The sequence below is a fragment of the Pagrus pagrus genome, assembly GCF_965226575.1.
Source record: "Pagrus pagrus genome assembly, chromosome: 8".
NCBI lineage: Eukaryota > Metazoa > Chordata > Actinopteri > Spariformes > Sparidae > Pagrus > Pagrus pagrus.
The window spans coordinates 16,422,427-16,440,045 of record NC_140192.1 but is presented as its reverse complement, the minus strand read 5'-3'; the positions used below and the strand labels follow the sequence as shown (position 1 = coordinate 16,440,045).

The following is a 17,619-nucleotide window of genomic DNA, read 5'->3' as shown; positions in this document are numbered from 1 at the left end:
GCACAAAAAATGTGGCAAAGGAGGTGGATCATGTTTTTAAAAAACTATTGAGTGACTCATCTCCAATTACATGGAATATACAATCTTTGGTGGTAATCCGAAAACCTCGAACATGCGCACATACACAAGAAAAAATACTAAAAACCGTCTGTTTGTTTGTTTGTTTGTTTGTTTGTTCCTGCAGCGATTTAGTTAATCAAATCATTTAGGCTACTATTGCTATTATTTGAGAGTAAGACTGTTTTCCACATTTTAGCCAATTTTATTAAATACTAGACGACACGATGACGTCACACTGCGCAAATGCAAAGTGGAACAGGTGCAGCTCCCTCGATTTTTGACTTTCAGAGCTCACTCACACAAAATGTCGGAGTACGGCAATGAAAATAAACTACCCGTCGAGTTAACAGAAGTGAAACGTCGGTCTGAAGGTTTTATACAGCGCTGCAGCTGTACTAGTTGTGGCGGTTTGGAGTCACGGCTTTAAAGCAAAGAAGGAAGTATGGGGATGTAATCTCTCGACTTACTACATTCTTCTCTGGTTGTATAACCTCAATTGTCACAACACTGTAAATGAACGGAGGAACAGTGAAGTTTTTTGTTTTTTTTCAATCTCAGTACGGAGTCAAGTCATAGGTGGAGTTATAAAAAAATATCTTGTTCAGTTTAATTTCAACCTCTTAGCTGCCTTGTATACGCGGATACAAGATCATAATCCTCACGCCTCTTCCGGTCGGAGCCGGAAGCCGCCTTCGCTTGTTTACATTCTCCGAGGGGTCTAGCTAACTGGCGAACAAAACCGCTAGCAGCTTTTCCAAAATAATGGGTAACAGGTGATTAGGCTTTTGTGTTTAGAGCAGTTTTCAGCTGTAGTTTCGCTCCGTGGTTCCTCGGGACATGGCTACAGCTCGCTGCTGGTGCTTTCTCCGGGTAACGTTACCGCTCCTCTTGCTGCGGTGGCCGGGGCTGCAGGTCGCGGCGGAGCAGGTCGCTCAGGTGGAGGTGTTCCTGGAGCAGCGGCCCGTTGTCAGCGCTGTGCTGCAAGGGGAGGTGGTGGAGCCCAGCAAGAGCTCCGAGCACCCGGACGAGGACCAAGAAGAGCTAGAGGGAGAGCTGGTCCTGGTGAGTCGGACACAGGGCTGTGAGTTTTGGTGAAAATTACACGTTGATTTCTGTACCGTTAGAAAAAAAGCAAATATGTGTGAAAACAGGAGATGTGGGTCTCAAGAAAGTACCAGGGCTGTCGGGGTTGTCATAAACAGTTCATTTTTTAATCATCCAACAGTCACCAGAGCCTGAAGACCTCTATTTAATTTGAACATTTGAGTCATATATGCATGTTAACCACAGCCACAGTTTGTTGCATGGACATAACACTTTTGAAGGTATTTTAAAGGGGCACTATGTAGTTTTTGAGATGGAATTCAAACTCAGAATTTTTATATTTATAATATAAATGAGGTAATAATGCAAACTCAGAAATATTTATCTTGTCCATAACTGAATAAACAAGCTGTTCTCAGAGGATAATAATGTCCCCAGAACACTGTTTGAGCTAGAAAGGTGGCAGGGTCTGCCACATATAAACAAAGTAAAACAGTATGAAATTGTGTTGTCAGGTCAGTGAAGTCAGTGAAGAGCTTTCTCTTCTGATTAAAATTTCTTTCCCAAAACCACAAAGTTCATCACATCCTTGAAAGAGAAGTTATGTCTGATAAAATCTAAGAATTTCCAACATGCAGTTCAAACTTCTAGCCTGGTTTTCTCCTCAGGTTCAGGATGAGGAGACGCAGGTGAGAGGAGGAAAAAGTGAGGACGACACCAAAGAGCAGGAGCTGTGGATCGGGGTGGTGCCTGTGGAGATGGACGACAGCAAAGCCACAACCGGAAACCAGGAGTCCTTTGCCGATGCAGTGGTCAATAAAGTAAGAAGCTGAATTCACTCTAAGTATGTAGGGAATTTTGTTCGTACTAGTATAGACTTGTGCTTGAAACTAAACATGCAACCTCTCTGTTAAAGATGAAGCGAGCATTGGTCCTCGGAGCGTCTGCGCTCATCATCCTGGCTCTCAACCAAAACACCGTCAGTGAGGTAATTCTTCACAAACTCAGTATCCAACCTGGACCTTATTTCCTGGACTCAAAGTTGAGGCCGAAAATGAGAGCTCAAAAGACACTGTGTTGTATTTATAACCTAAAAATCTGGCTCTTTCTGGTGTAGATGGATCTGTCTCAGGTGCTGTCAAAGCCCATCATTGTGATCCAGACGTCTGAAAATGTCACCAAGCTAATCGGAGCTCTGCTCAGGTACAGAACACCCTAATGGGGTCACATGCATCTCTCCCTGATATCATTGATAAAAGTAAAATACAGTTTGTATTTGAATCAAATAACCTATGACATGTCATGCTTTCTCAGTTTGAGGCTGTTGGCGGAAATTAGACAGTGCTTTCACATACAAGCAATCTATGATGGTAATTTAACTAAACCAGTTTAGACAAGCTCCAACCTAATTACTATATGAATAGTGTCCATATTGTCACGGAAATAAAACATGTAAGCATAATTTCATTCATTGTTTCCTTTAAGTGGATATTCACTGTTGTCTCTCTACAGGGGCCTTCAAGCGACAGCAAAAATCACATACAGGACGATCCTACAGGACAACCTGGTGAGCTCAATCTATCAGCTGACAGTGTGTTTCTCAGTTGTTAGCACCCTCCAGTGGTGTTTGAGTGATGGCAGGCTGAGCTGACAGTGAGCACATGCTGCTGTGTGTTCGGGCAGGGTGCCACGCTCACGCTGTGGTCCAGCTGCGGTCGATCGCGAGGAGGTCGCTACGGGGAGTGGCAGGGGGTCATCTGCACGGGAGAGACCAACTCTCAGGTCCAGGTGGGGGAGCAGAATGAACGCACTATTGGCCCTGTTGAAACATTTTTTTAAAGTTGCTGTAAGACATAGAGAACATAGTGTGTGAGAAGTACTACTGCATATGTGAAGCTGTCGAACGCTTTGATGAAGTCTGATAAATTACCTTATGTTAGTGACTTGAGTCAGCGTCAGTTAAAGACTGCAAGTTTGAAAATAAGAAAAATCTGAGAGACATCAGATCTCTGGAGCCCACTCCTCATTCTCTCAAAATAACCATTTTAGCTATAAATATACAACAAAATCACTATTATCACTTCAATTAGCTCATTTTTCAGTGTTTATTTTGATTATTACAGATATTACAAAGGTAGTATTTAAACAATTTGCACTGGAAATATAGTTTAACTGTGTTTTTAAGTCATGCATACTCAGAAGATCATTTGCATTTTCTCTTTTTCACTACTGCCGGAAAGGAAACCGATAAAGTAAAGTGACTCTGCCCTGTCTGTTTGTAGAAGTACCTGCAGCAGCTGTGGGACACCGTCCTCCTGGTGGCTCTGATCCTCAGCACTGGAGTCATTGTTCAGGCTCGCTGGCAGTACCAGGACCACCAGTTGAATGACGACATGGAGGTACTTACAGGTCTTTACTGCTGACATTTTCACAGGTTGTTCTTTGATTTTGCTAAACAGTTTTCACTTTTGCAAACATACAAACATACATAGCATCTCTGGCAATGCTGCACTGCAGTTTCTTTTTTCTTATCAGCAGATATATGTGATGATAAAGATGTATTGGTTTGGTTGTATTTTTTTTTGTATGCCCGTCCTCACAGCTATTTTTCTGTTTTCTCCCGTGCTGTAGCCCCGATTTCATAAATAATTGCATCTTTCTACTGCATGGACTGCTCAGTTCTATGAAAAGACCATATCACCAGCATTGTAATACTTCTTTAATAGTAACTTCATGAAAATATGTAAAAGAAAATGTTGCACACATCAAACTCATCACATCTTCCATAAGAACAACTTGTCCTCTATGTATTGCCTCTGTCATGTGTAGTGTAGTTATTGTGTCCACCTGGAGACATGGTGGAAGGTCAACAACTAGACAAAAACAGTCAAACATGTTGCTTGATGTTCTGCTGTGTTGCATTCTTCAGCTCCTACCTAAACAGGATGTCCTCAAGAGAATGTCGTCCCTCAAGACCAAAACATATCGTCAGCCCAAACCGTGGTGTGACCCGTCCCAACCAGTCGAGACGGACAACTGTGCTGTCTGTCTGGAGCCGTTCAACAACAACCAGGTTAGACAATACACCTACACTCTCTTAGCTGAAATTTTAAGGACTTAGAAAAGTTAGAAATGCAGGTGATTCTGCAGCAGTTTGTTAGAAACTGTTGGTGTGTGGTGTGTTTTTCTCTCAGTGTCTGCGGGTGCTGCCGTGTCTTCATGAGTACCACAGAGATTGTGTCGACCCATGGCTGCTGCTGCAGCACACCTGTCCCCTGTGCAAACGCAGCATCCTCAGTGAGTTCCCATCACAGTTTCAGGCACAGTTACACAACATTATTTGTTGGCGTTTGACTTGTGCAGATTTTTAAAGAGTCAATAAACAGCAGGCTGCAACGCAAGTGTTTTCGGCTCGCTCTGGTTTTCAGCCACTGTCACTGATGGGTGTGGTCAGAAATATGCTCTTTTGCATTTGTAACCACACACACCAGTGATGTCACCGTGTCCTGTGTACACCTGTACATCACTGCAACAAGGTGAGACGTTAAATAATTTGAGGCCAGCATAAACAAGTGTTTCAGGGTGTGTTAAGTTACTCCGTAAATGCCAACATCATTAGTTCTGTGTTGAAGCTCTGTTGTATCTGTATGTGGTGACTTCATGTAAATGTTAATAATAGGTAACCCTTATTCACTTCAAGGCCATTTAGGAGAGATGCTTTATAGCATTGCTTCAGAAAATGTAATTGTGTACTTTCACTGATTTTAGCACTAAGGTTTTATTCTCATGTTTAATGACTGTAACTGCCTGGCAAGAAAAAGTGTGGCTTTCGACTATTTTAATCCCTCCAACCCTTTAAGTGGATATCTCCGCAAAACAGTAGACATCTTTGATATAATATCAAAACTGTTATTTCTTCACATTATGTAGATACTTTTAGGTAATTGTTACATGTTCCCCCTCTGCTGGCCAGGATGCGCCACTGTGGCTGACGCTTGGCCTCCTGCCTTTCCAGGTGATAGCGGTCTGGCTGATTATGAATAACCAATAAAAGCGGGTAAGGTAGATATTTAGTGTTATATTTGACTCTAAAAAAGTCCTGAAACGATAAATTGTTGACTCAGTGGCTGTTCACCTCTATAAAATCGGCTTTCCAATATAAGGTTTAAAAAAACAATCTATTAACTTTTCTGCTGAACCACTAATCCATTAAATCATTCATTGTTTCTGCTCTTGATTCAAATGTTTCTCTTTTCCAACCCTCTCCAGGCAGCGTCTGCAAGGACAGTTAACGGTCACCTCACCTCCACCGCTGCCACCATCGCAGCAGCTCTGGGAATCAAGTCTCTTCTCTTCCTCTGACACTCCAGTAGCCGTTTTTTTTTCCACTGACCTCAAGCTCCCTCCTTCCCGAGGTGGATCGTGGGAGCAAATACAAACTTTTTAGAGCAACTAGCCGTCCGTCTGGACTGTGGAGCAGTCCACTTTTGACGTCTGACCCTCGGGTGGGTGCAGCAGGTCTCACAGACATGCAGTCGCAGTGTAAACACAATACTATGAAGTACTTTATCGGTACTGTTGTGTGTGAACAGTACTTCTTCCTGGGATCATGTTACTGTACAATTGTTGAAATATTTGTTTGTATGTGTGATATACACCAGTGAAGATTTGGCTCATGAGGGATGTTTGTGCTCAATGTGACTCTTCACATAAACATTCAACACCTTCTGCTCTGTATTGGTACAAACAGCTGAAGAACAATACAGAGAGAATTTGCGAGTCAGTAGTAGCTGCATGGACATTCAGTGCTTTATGGTTTTTAGCATGGAGTCCAAATGATGTCAATAACTCACTTATTAAGTGGACTAACAAGAGTTTAAACGTGACTGATTTCATCTAGTGTCCAAACTCCTAATTTGCTATTACATGTTAGTAGTAGAGGTTCTGTAGTTGTAGTCCAGTAGTTACTGTGCTACAGTTGGTAGACATTGAAAAAGTGTTTGCACTTGTCCTTAACATGCCTTATGACTTCACTGCAGAGTGAGAGAAACCCAAACCACAAACACACTTCCTGAATTATGCTTTAAAACTTGAACTGTGTATGTTATAGTAGCTAATTTAGTTGCATTACCGATGAGAGATTAGACGGGTAGGTTGGTAAACAATCTGTAGAAGCCAGCTCAGCTTGATTTTGACCCTTATTTGGTCATTTCCCTTCCTTTTAGGTCTGTGTGACAAGGTCAAAATCAGTTCTGCCCACCAAACTCAAACAGAAATAACTATACTAACAGAAGTTCATCTCATACATTATGTTAAAAACATGTCATTACTACATATAGCTGCACAGTTAAATCCTAATGAATGCAGTTACAATATTGTACTTGAACACAACATCTTGGATCTGCTGCAGTGATAATTGTGTTGAGAAAGGTGTCTAATTTCAGTGTTATTTAAAGGATTAGTGCAACACTTTGGGTAGTGTTTATTTGCCTTGTTGTTGAGTTAGACCACAAGATGCCACTCTTGTCGGTAAATATGGAGCTACAGCTGGCAGCTGATCAGTGTAGCTTTGCATAAAGAATAACAACAGGCGGAAACAGCAAGCCTGGTAACAAAATCTCTCTACCGGCACCTCTTAAGCTCACAAATTACTGTGTTGTATCTTTGTTGTTAAATCTGTACTAAAACCAAAGTTTAAAACTGACAAGTTGTGGCTTTAATGGGGATATGTGCTGAACTATTTCTTGATCGGGACCATTAACTTCCTGAAGTCTCCACTGGTACAGACATACAACTGATAATAATCTTCTCACCTAACTCTTGGCAAGAAAAAAAAATTTCTTCTCACAATGCCAAACCATCTCTTACAGATCTAAGAAATTGCGGAAATTGTATCGTAAAAACAAAATTTAACTGTACAGCCATACTCTGCAGCATCTCCAACACATTGTACTGTGAAAGAAAAAAGTCAAATCCAATCGATGTTGGCATTTTTTCAGTGACGACTCAAACTCGAAGGATGTTGAAAACAGTATTATTGTATTTATTTTATGTTTATTTGCAATGTCAACTCCAAAAAGCGATTACATGTGCTTTTTTGTTACAAAATGCTCTTATAGATCTGTTCTCTTTATAGAAAATAGTGTGTGCATGGCAACATCTAGGAGGCTTCTCCACAGCTAGTGTGAGAGATGCGAGGCCTCTCTGTACAGCACGTGCTTCCAAAACACATCAGCATCACTATGAGATGGTCATAGAGTTGATTTTTTTTCTTTTTACTAGACTTATTTGTTATAATTTTACAAAGGCTGGACAACAGTGGTGTGAACTGGGTGGATGACATCGCATGCATGCACTTGAACGTTACATGCAAGCAGCTTTCACACAAGCTTCTCGTACAGGACGAGAGGTGAGAGCAACACAGTCTGCCGCTGATGTCCAGACTTGATCACCGGGTCAGTAAATTGTTCTCCCAGCTACAGAAGGGACCACAGTCTCTCCAAAACCCTGGATGTTGCTTCCTTTTATTCCTATGTTGTCTATTTCATAATGATGATGTCAAAGATCAATCACTCTGGATCTTAATAAACTGATTTGTTACTTGGCAAAAATGAAGGTCTTATTCTTTGTCCTCGGTCTCTGGCTCACACTCGGGACTTTGGTATTTAATGAGCTATAAAAGAAAATCATTTGGGCCAAAGAGCTGAACGTCCTTTAGGCTCAAACACTAAAAGAAGATGTTCATATTCTCAAACATTTCAGCAAGCTGCTTGGCAACTTCTGATCACAAGAGGCCAAAATGTGGCCAAAGAAAGATGGTAAACTAAAGCAACTTTTCAACCTTTCATCTGTCAGCAACTGAAAAACCTTCTGTGGCTTTCCCTTTGAGCAAAGACAGCAACTTCATGGCTAAGGTGTGCTTGTGGGGACATATTGTGGGTACTACATTCACAACTTTTAACCCAGAACAACAATTAGGCCCCAGTTTCTCTTTCCCTTCACTGACTCACACCTCAGTCGCCTCCCTGCCATCCGTCCTGCCCTCCTATCATCTGTCTGTTTGGTTCCAGCAGCAGGTCGTCATCACGGGGGTCAGGAGGGGATCATGCCTTTGTTCCTCTTGCGGTCGGCCATTGTGCGCCGGTTGTGGTTTGACGTGCGGCTCTTACTGGCCTCCTTTTTGCGTCGGTCCAGGAATGTCTCCATGGTTTGTCCTTGGCCTTTGGGTTTGCCCACCACGTTACTGGTACGCTCCGGTCGGAAACTGGAAGAGAAGGATGAAGGTAGGTCAACAGAGGTTCTATCAGGGCTTAAGTGTGAGACACGGCAGTGTTAAGCATGTTAAAAAGGAACATTTTAGCAAGATGGTTTTTTTTTCTTCGGAAATTTCTCTGACTTAATCATCATCACATAATTTTCTCAGAGCTTTACAATCTGAACTAAATACAATACTTTCTATCCAGAGGAGGAAAAACATCTTTACGAAGAGAAAAAAGGGTAGAAAAGAAGAAAATCCTTGGAGGGAAACTTTGGAGAGCGAGTTGACAAAGTGGATCGACCTTACCCTTTCCTTTGCTGCGTGGCGGCTCTCCTAGCTTCAGCCCTCTCCCTCAGCAGAGCCGGGTCCTGCACAAACTGGTCCCTGTTAACGTTGTTCTGAAATAAAATGGATTCACATGTAAACACACAGTTCGAAAGTCACAAAAGAAAGGAAATAACAAAACATACAAATGTGGTGACGACACATTTGCAGCTAAATATCTAATTTCAAGAGACTAAAACATAGGAATATAAAGCAAAAATATACATTTGACGTTAGGAATAAAATACCGGTAAAGTCTCCTCCTCTTCGTCTTCACCCTCCTCGTCATCCTGTGCTTTGTTTCCTTTTCTCAGTACCTGTGGGACCGTGAACGGCCTGCAGAAAAATCACAAAGTAAATTTGACTGCAACCTATTTCCAATTTAGAAAGCATTCTGTCAAAATTAAAAGGTGCTTTTTAGATTTTTGACTGTATCTACTCCATTGTGACCAAAAAAACAACTCTACATTACCTTCTGTTGAGTAAACTGTCTCCATCAAGGTCATTAGCTCCCACTTGGTTCATGTCGTAGGTGTCGTCGTACTCGTCGTCGTAATCATCCAGGCCGTAGGCTTCTGCACTTTCACCAGGTTCGATGACGACCTCATCCACCACCGTCTCGTAGGCCTGATAACGAGCTCTTTGCTCCGCTACATGCTGCTTGTCGTTTAGCATCTCTCGAGCGCTCTCGCCTTTCCTGCAAGAGTGAGAAAACACAACCAGATGAACTTGACCTCAGGCAGTCTGAATTTTTAAGTGCAGCCTTACAAAAAGAAGCAGTAACGTCTGGGTCAGGTAAAAGGCTCAGTATAAATTAGCAGTTTTAATTATTCAAATTACTACATATATAAGGAGTACAGGGATTTTTAACTTTTGATTAGCGAGCGTCTCACCTCCTGCCCTTCCAGATGCGGGACATGTCCACCTTGTCCCTGCGGAACACGTCAAACTCGTCATCATCAAACACGTTGGATCTGCTGTCCATAACATTTGGAAGCTCCTCCTTCACTGGCCTGAAAGGACAGAAGCGGATCGAGGTCAAACACAACAAGTATTTTGAACTATTTTTGGATTTCTACAGTAAATTGTAAACAAGCATCAACAACACTCTTGATAATGGATTAATGGAATATATAATTGATAAAGCTAAAAAGCCAAACATTCACACATTTTAGCTTATGAAGTGCGAGAAAGTGCTGTTTTTCTCCATTTCATATATTTATTCGATTAATGTATTTGTAAAATGGCTTTCTTTGAGTTTTGGACTTGTAGTCAGCCAAAACAAACTGTTTTAAAGCGTCACGTTGGGTAACTGGGAAAGCCATTTTTAAATTTTTCTTTGAACAATTATTACATACTAAACAGTAATCTATCACTAAATCCATAAAGCAAATAATCATTAACAGCAGCCATTTAGAAGATACTGCTAATCATGCATATTGTACTGATTATATTAGAATACATGTATTATACATTACAAAGGGGCTAACATACTCAAATACTGATCCTTAAAATCTAACACAAACCTTCTTTTGGTTTTGAACAACATATGACAATCTCAGCAGCTTGACCCACATGGTAGAAACATGTTAGATGTAAAGGCCGTCCCAGTGTGTGGTGTTACCTTGGCATGGCTCGGTCCAGTATGTCCAGGTTGGGGGCCAAGCGGTCCTCCAGGATGTTGTTGATGACCAGCTCTGAGTTGTAGTCGTACTCTTGCAGGCAGGCCAGCAGGAAGCCTTCGCCCAAATCAGGCAGCAGGTCCCTGATACAGGACAGCAGAGACTCCAGCTCCGCCTCGCTCACCGGACACACCGCACCCTGATGACACACAGACAATCGCGAATATAAGAAAATACACTAAGTCAGGTCGAGTCATTGCTCTGTTTTTCCTCTGTAATAAACTGAAACTCCACTTTAACTTGAAAATTTAATTTACTTTTTGATTCGTGTTTGAAAAATGCTCCACAAAGAAACTTGCCTGAATTACACACCGGTGCTCACAGTGGTCCCATCTGTTTTATTCCTTTAATCAATTTTGTCTCCTCGCCTAATAGCAACTTAAATTACTTGTTTGCTTGTTTAATTTCGTTCTGAGTTAAAACTAAGTCTGCAGCTATTTTGATGACCGAATAATAGTTTAAGCTAACTTTTAAGAAAAATAATCCTAACATTTTCCTCCTTTAGCTTCTTAAATATCAGGATGCTTTTATGCTGTTGAAGCTTTTCGTTGTCATATATGATAGTTGACTGAATTTTATGGGTTTTTGGACTGTAGCTCATATAATAAGACATTTGAAGACGTCACCTTGTGCTGTAGGGATCAAGTTTTTCACTATTTTATGATTTATAGACAAACGATGAATCAAGGAAGCAATGGTATAACAATTCTTGAGATATTACATTAACTGTGAACACTCCATTTACGATGGTTAGCAGTGATGAAGTACTACTAAGCTGTAATAATTACACAACTCACATTGTTTCCTTTTAGGGGAACAGCCAACATGGCCTCTGCTCCCCTCATGCTGTCTCCTTCTCCTCCCTCTGCATCTCTGTCCTCCTGAAGTCTAAAGTCAGCTGACGCACCGCCCGCTGCTCCCTGATAGGCTGAAGCTGACGGTACTTTGTGCTGAATCTGGCTCTGTGGTTTCCGTCGTCCCACACTTTCCCAGGCACTCTCCACCCCCTGGAGCAGGTAGGACATCCGGGTCTCATCACTGAGAGAAGCGGGCGGTCAAGGAAATGAAATAACCTGAGGCAACTAGCTGTTAAATTAATGAGGGCTGCACCTAGTGAGTGATATCGTTATTGATTAATCTGCTCATTGTTTTGTGAATTAATCTATTAACCATTTAGTTTATTAAAAAAATGAAAAAAAAGTGAAAATTGCTCATCACAATAGATGATTTGGAAATTGAAGTTCCAACCGACTTTCCCAATATTTAATTTAGTATAATGTAAGGTCAAGAAAAGCAATCGAAATCTTAAAAAAATCTGAAACTGGAGCATCAAATGTTCTGAATTTCTGCTTTAAAAATGACTGATTTTTAAAATAGATATTTGTAACTGTAAAATGAATTGCTCTGAGGTATAAAGCTGATAAGGATACATGACAGGGAGGGCCTGTTGTAGGAGGCTGACGTCGTCTGCGATAGGGAATTGCTCATCATAGTCCGACAAGAACCTGAAAGGACAAAGAAATAAAATGGCAAACCTCTTCATACACTTTGTCACCATACCTAAAGAGAAAAAAGTGAAAAAAACAACTACATCTGAGATTTAATGGGAACTAACTAAGCCTGCTTTGGAGGTGACCCCTGATCTCAACCAGTAATTTTACCTTTTCTCAGTTAAAAAAGATGTGAAATGTTGTAGGAGCTCCTCTGCAAATGTTAGCATGTTTTCTCCCCTGTAAGGCGACAAATATCAGCAGAATTAATACGTGCTTCTGTAATGCTAATTCTGCCAAGATGCATTTTGAGAGTTTGGACGTCTCACCCCTCCAGGATTGGCTGTAAACAGGTGTGGTGAAGCAGCAGGTGAGCCGTCTCCACCATCTTACGACAAGAGTGGGACAGCCTTTTCCACAAGTCCTCCTGAAGACTAAAGCAGAGGACATAATTCATGACTTTCATTGACTTATTCAGTACGTTGGTTTCAGTCTTTTGGCTTAACTCACCTTTTATCATCAAAGTTTCTCTTCCTAACTGCCTTCTCAAGGTCAGGCACAGCGGTCTCATAAAATGAGGTCAGTCTGCCAGGACAGAAAACAAAATGCTCGTAAAAACTTTTGCAAAGGTGTGGCTCGCAATGAGCAGAGAAACCACCAGGCTAGTCCATTCGTCTACCTGCTGAGGAAACTGTGGGAGTGGAAGCTGGAGCAGGCGGCAGGGAAGATGTCCAAGAAGGCATGGATGGTGGTGGTGGAGTCACACAGGTACAGAATAAGATCTACAAGTTCCTAAAACAGAAAAGCTAACAGATTATCAATAGCGTGTAGCAGTAGTGTCACTCTGTATGTCTAATCTGTCATACTCAGGTTAAAGTCTTATCCCAGTTAACATTGTTAACATGAAACACCTGCTGCTTCTGACTAAGCCTTGCTGTCCCCATTGGTTAACCATTTAACTGAACATTGAACAGTCCAATTTTCCTCAACACCAATTTTTGTGTCAGTTAAAACTGAAGTCTGTATGACTGGTTTCATCAGCACAAGTAACATACAACCAGTAATTTCAATTAAATCAAATATCAGACATACAAATGCTATATTCAACTGTATTCAAACATTTGCAGACAAACTATACTTCTAATACAGAGAAATAAGATTATTATCTTTGGAGTAAAAGATAGTACTGCTCACCACCATATTGTCTTGTTGACAGGTTTTGAATGTAAAAACAGTATTCCCGATTAGGCTAATTTGCCTAGCTTGTAGGGAGTGCCGGATTTATCCACTGAGGCTTTCAGCAGTTGAAGTATCTTCAGCATTTTGTAAAAAAGTACAACTAAAGATGTTTAATCAATTTAAATGTTCCCATGCCAGAACAGCCATTTAAGTGCTGTATGATGTTTATATTAGAGAATGTTAAAACTTAAAGTAGTAGTTAAAGTGCCACATGCAGTGTTGAGATGAGATGTGATTGTCTGACCTGCTGGCTCATGGTCATGGCAGTGGGCTGTTGGTGTGCACCTAGCTTCATTGGCTCCATGGCTGTGGCTCCTTCACAGTGGAGGCCACACTTACCCAGGATGGTGTCAAACACCTGAAGGAGACAGAGTGTGAAAGAGGTGAGAAGGTTTTATTTGAGTTATCTTGAATTCAGCTTTTTGAAAAACATAAAGAAACTAAAACATTTTTGTACCAATCTTACACTTTCCATATAATTTTAAAATATATTTTATCTTACCTGTAACACAGTGGGCACCGTCTCATCCAGGTCACTGTAGTAAGATGGCTGCTGTGTAAAGATGTTCTCTGAAGAAAGAAGAAAGACATCACAATAAAGTTAAAGGATAACTACCGTTTTTTACAACCTGGACCTTATTTCTGGCAAAATATATGGTCATTTACTCACCCAGATAACTTTGGTGTCATTCGGCGTCGTTCGGACGAAATTAGATCCAGTGTAGCGGCGATATATCCATATAATGGGAGAGACGGGGCAGCGACACACAGCCTCTATATAACGCATTATCTGCCACGAAACTAATTCATTTCATCAATATTTTGTTATGAAATGCTAGCGCTATTAGCCTCTGAGTCCGGGCTCGTCTATTGTCAACATCCGGGGTCTGTAGGATGATCTACTACCTCTGACCTGGAAGATGTCGTCTCTGAGCTGCGCGCGCACCCGCGACAGCGCGGCTTGTTTACCTGTAGCTGCTGCTGCTAGTTTGACCCCGGATGTTGATAACGGACGAGCCCGGACTCAGAGGGGAATAGCGCTAGCATTTCATAACCAAAATATTGATGAAATTAACTAGTTTCGTGGCAGATAATGCGTTATAGAGGCTGTGTGTTGATGCCCCGTCTCTCCCATTATATGGATATATCGCCGCTACACTGGATCTAATTTCGTCCGAACGACGCCGAATGACACCAAAGTTATCTGGGTGAGTAAATGATCATATATTTTGCCAGAAATAAGGTCCAGGTTGTAAAAAACGGTAGTTATCCTTTAAGAAAGACTGACAAATGGATTCAAACTACAAAACTCAAATACAAATCCTAATCTAATGGAAACATTCTCCATCTAAATGCAGGAAGATTTTCTAAGATGACCCTTAAAAAACAGCTCACCTATCATCTTATGCAGCAGCTGGCTGTTGCCCTTCCCAAAGAGCACACATAGATCCAGAATTTTGGGAATGTCAAACAGGAAGTTCTCATAGATAATTTCTCCAAACACAGCCGGGGTGATGAAGTTCTCCTGTGGAAGAAGAGCACAAGGCAAACGCAAGAAAACAGGTTAAATAGTATGACAAGGCTTTGATATGGCAGCATACAGAATTGTTTCCTAATCATGCTATAATCTCTATTTCTACTGATGTTTATATCATTATTCCCTCTCTGGAGTTCATATATTGGTGATACTCTTACCTTGGACTCTTTATGTGTGGCCATCCTCAGGAAGGTCAAGAAGACCGCCCTGTGGACAGAGCGCTGCATGTCGGCCACCGCTGGGGAGGAGGGCAGTGTGGCAGGGTCGAGGCCGCGAGGAGCGTGATGCAGGTATGAATCTAGGCACCTCTGCAGAGACTCATCAAACACCACCTGATGGAGGAGACAGACCACAGCAGAAGAAGAGGAGGAAATTTAAGAGACAGAAAAATCTCAGCTGCTGTCACCCAATCAACAGTGTACTTTACATTGTTTCCAGCTGCTATACACCTTTGTGGCTATGTGAATAAAAAGAGAGATGTTTACATGTTAGCAGTCAATCACCTGACACCAGAACTTGTCATGGGGCAGTGCGAGCAGCCACTCAAGGTCCTCTGTGATGAATTTGGCATGTTCCAAAAATTCCTCCACCTCAGCAGGAGAGCCGTCTTCTGGCAGCGACTTGTAAGGCACAAAACAGCGCTCCTCCTTCCTGACCGGGTGCTGATGAGGAACAGAAAGCACTGGGTTAGATTCCTGACAGCATTTTGAGTGGATGTCTGTATAAAATGAGGCGATATGACTCACCAGTGCAGGCAGTGTGTGCTCTTTTCCCAGCGGGCCAGGCTCAGTCACCTGTTGCTCATCTAGTGGCACTCGGGCACAGGCCATGGCTTCTCCCTCTCTAGTTTTTTCTATCAAACCAACATAAAGAAATAATAGTTTGCAAATTTCTTTTGCTTGTGTATATCTGTCATTACACATACTTGTAGGTATATTACTGTATATTTACAGTTTAATACTCAAGTGCTTTACCTGTTCAATTTACACAATTGTTGCATTAATATAATAGAGTATGATTTGATTTTGAAGGTATACTGCTCATCAGGTTAGTCAAAGCCAAACAGACACTGCCATCCAATTATTACTTTCATAGTTTCTCAATTGAATACCCATGAATTATGCTATATATCCAGGAAGTATACTGTAATGTACTGTAAAAATACATATAGTGATTGAAGATTTAGTTCATAACACATTCACCTAAAAGGCTATCAAGTTGAACTGTCTCTCATAACTTTCGTGTCACCTTGTATCAAAAACTGTGCACGTCACTCACCTTTTTTTAATTACCACCTTATTAGTCTTTGCCTGTACTGAAATACTCAATCTTCTAACATGAATAGAGATGCACGATATATATCGTCCTGAACACTTATCAACCCAATATTGGCAAATTTATAGTGTTGGCTAGATTTTGTTTCTGTGAAATTATAGCCAATAAATGGAGCGAGCGGGTAATATGAAGTGTAGACTAGAGAGCCAAACATGTTGTTGTCTGAGTGTACGTTTTTTATATATATAGTTTCAGAAGAGGACAACAGGATTGCAAATGTGCAACACATGTTCTGCAGGGATTGAGAGAGGAGGGGTAAAGTCTCCGAGCTTTAACACAGCAAATCTTATTAGCCTTGTGAGATATTATATATTCCATCTTTGCCTTTCTTACCCCCACTTGTGACTAGTTGATACATTATTAACTTCTTCTTTTCTAAAATCGTTATCAGCCAGGAGAAGCAGGTCATTTATTAGCTATTGATATAGGGTGGGGAAAAAAAACATTGTACAACCCTAAATATAAACCTATACAACATAAAGCTGTGCAGAGGAGTGTTGAATCTAGATCACAAGACATATGCACAAAATGACGAGTCATGAGGAATATGAACAACTCATTCAATGCTGTAGCTATTAAATAAAATACTGCCTTTGTAAGTTCAGTCTTTGCTTTTGTTTATAAAAGGTCAAACAAACAGACGGATGGTGAACACAGCAAAAGGAGCATCTATACAATATATAGTTAAAACACAGCTGTTATGGTGAACAAGTGTAGCTGTTAGCTGTTGTGTTTACTATCTGTGTGTGTCCTGTTGACAGTGTGAGAAAACTAGCAATATGGAAACATTAAGATTTATGTTTTTGTTTATCAACGCTTCTAATCGCCAAAGATTTATCTCTAAATTAGCTTATTATCGCAGGCTACTTCTCACATCCTTTACGTCCTGCTGACAGATGACATTTAAAAAGCAAAGGCACCTAAGTTACTGTTAAATAGCTCACATCAGCACTTAATTCAGCGAACCAGCCAGTAAAACTACAGCTACAACACTAACAGTTAACTAAGCTAGCTAAGTTGACGTTAACGGGTTAAATCAACGTAAATGACCACTGCCAGTGAAAAGTATTAACCTGTTAACCACTAAGCTAACCCTACAGCACCACAGCTACCACTCGATGTGTTTAATTAGCTAACTTCTGACTGATGAACGACACAGCCCGGTTAGGTAACTGGCTAGCTGTCTGCTATTTACCAAGTTTAACAGAACTGACAGCACGTCAATGAATGGAGAGAGGCTAACGTTAATGTAACGTGGCTAACCAGCCGGTGACTTTGTAACCTTCCTCTTGTGGCTCCTACTGTAATAATTGTACACGGAACACGTTAATAACTCTGCTCACCTCTTAACGTGACTGTCCGTGACTCTTTTCAAGCCATTTCATCAAAGTCGTCACGGCTTTCGACAGTTTCAGTTTCCAAACGCGTTGTAATCACCTGTGCTGGGCCAGGAAGTGACATACTTTGTTATTTTAGTATGACGCATGCGCAATAAAAAAAAAAAAACTATACGTGGCCGTCTTTACTGCCCCCTTGTGGGCCCCAGAGTGAAGCGCAAAGAGATAAAACACTGATGTCATCTTGTGCGTGCTTCAATAAATAATTATGTCTCTCCTTACTGAACTGTGGATTGTCTACAGTGTTATAGGA

General features: G+C 41.2%; 2 protein-coding genes across 5 annotated transcripts; one reads left to right on the top strand and one right to left on the bottom strand.

Moving 5' to 3' along the window:
* Nucleotides 1-517: 517 nt before the first annotated feature.
* On the top strand, nt 518-5,783 carry rnf215 (ring finger protein 215). Of its 3 annotated transcripts, XM_084358833.1 has the most exons (11): nt 519-1,122; nt 1,773-1,925; nt 2,021-2,092; nt 2,222-2,307; nt 2,617-2,671; nt 2,788-2,892; nt 3,387-3,503; nt 4,034-4,177; nt 4,299-4,401; nt 5,078-5,161; nt 5,374-5,783. In XM_084358833.1, the coding sequence occupies exons 1-10, from the start codon at nt 898-900 to the stop codon at nt 5,146-5,148; spliced, it is 1,131 nt and encodes a 376-aa protein (XP_084214959.1). In that variant the 5' UTR covers nt 519-897; the 3' UTR covers nt 5,149-5,161; nt 5,374-5,783. The 3 variants fall into 3 exon arrangements, with proteins under 3 accessions (XP_084214961.1, XP_084214959.1, XP_084214960.1); XM_084358835.1 differs by lacking the exon at nt 2,788-2,892 and having other exon boundaries at nt 518-1,122; XM_084358834.1 differs by lacking the exon at nt 5,078-5,161 and having other exon boundaries at nt 524-1,122.
* Nucleotides 5,784-6,186: 403 nt separating this feature from the next.
* Nucleotides 6,187-17,424, bottom strand: ascc2 (activating signal cointegrator 1 complex subunit 2). Of its 2 annotated transcripts, XM_084358831.1 has the most exons (19): nt 17,313-17,424; nt 15,381-15,487; nt 15,138-15,296; nt 14,793-14,966; nt 14,493-14,622; nt 13,600-13,667; nt 13,342-13,455; nt 12,538-12,650; nt 12,369-12,443; nt 12,188-12,292; nt 12,030-12,098; nt 11,799-11,873; nt 11,166-11,406; nt 10,311-10,507; nt 9,580-9,699; nt 9,159-9,383; nt 8,935-9,022; nt 8,669-8,760; nt 6,187-8,368 (listed from the first exon to the last, which is right to left on the bottom strand). In XM_084358831.1, the coding sequence occupies exons 2-19, from the start codon at nt 15,462-15,464 to the stop codon at nt 8,197-8,199; spliced, it is 2,301 nt and encodes a 766-aa protein (XP_084214957.1). In that variant the 5' UTR covers nt 15,465-15,487; nt 17,313-17,424; the 3' UTR covers nt 6,187-8,196. The 2 variants fall into 2 exon arrangements, with proteins under 2 accessions (XP_084214957.1, XP_084214958.1); XM_084358832.1 differs by lacking the exon at nt 12,030-12,098.
* Between the last annotated feature and the right edge of the window lie 195 nt (nt 17,425-17,619).

Excerpts from the sequence above, each read along its gene's own strand:
- rnf215 (XM_084358833.1), top strand. The coding sequence starts at position 898 with ATGGCTACAGCTCGCTGCTGGTGCTTTCTCCGGGTAACGTTACCGCTC. Across the intron at positions 1,926-2,020 it reads CCGATGCAGTGGTCAATAAA|ATGAAGCGAGCATTGGTCCT; the intron begins GTAAGAAGCTGA and ends TCTCTGTTAAAG. Across the intron at positions 2,093-2,221 it reads ACCAAAACACCGTCAGTGAG|ATGGATCTGTCTCAGGTGCT; the intron begins GTAATTCTTCAC and ends TTTCTGGTGTAG.
- ascc2 (XM_084358831.1), bottom strand. The coding sequence starts at position 15,464 with ATGGCCTGTGCCCGAGTGCCACTAGATGAGCAACAGGTGACTGAGCCT. Across the intron at positions 11,407-11,798 it reads CAACAGGCCCTCCCTGTCAT|TGATGAGACCCGGATGTCCT; the intron begins GTATCCTTATCA and ends CGCTTCTCTCAG. Across the intron at positions 8,761-8,934 it reads AAGAGGAGGAGACTTTACCG|AACAACGTTAACAGGGACCA; the intron begins GTATTTTATTCC and ends ATTTTATTTCAG.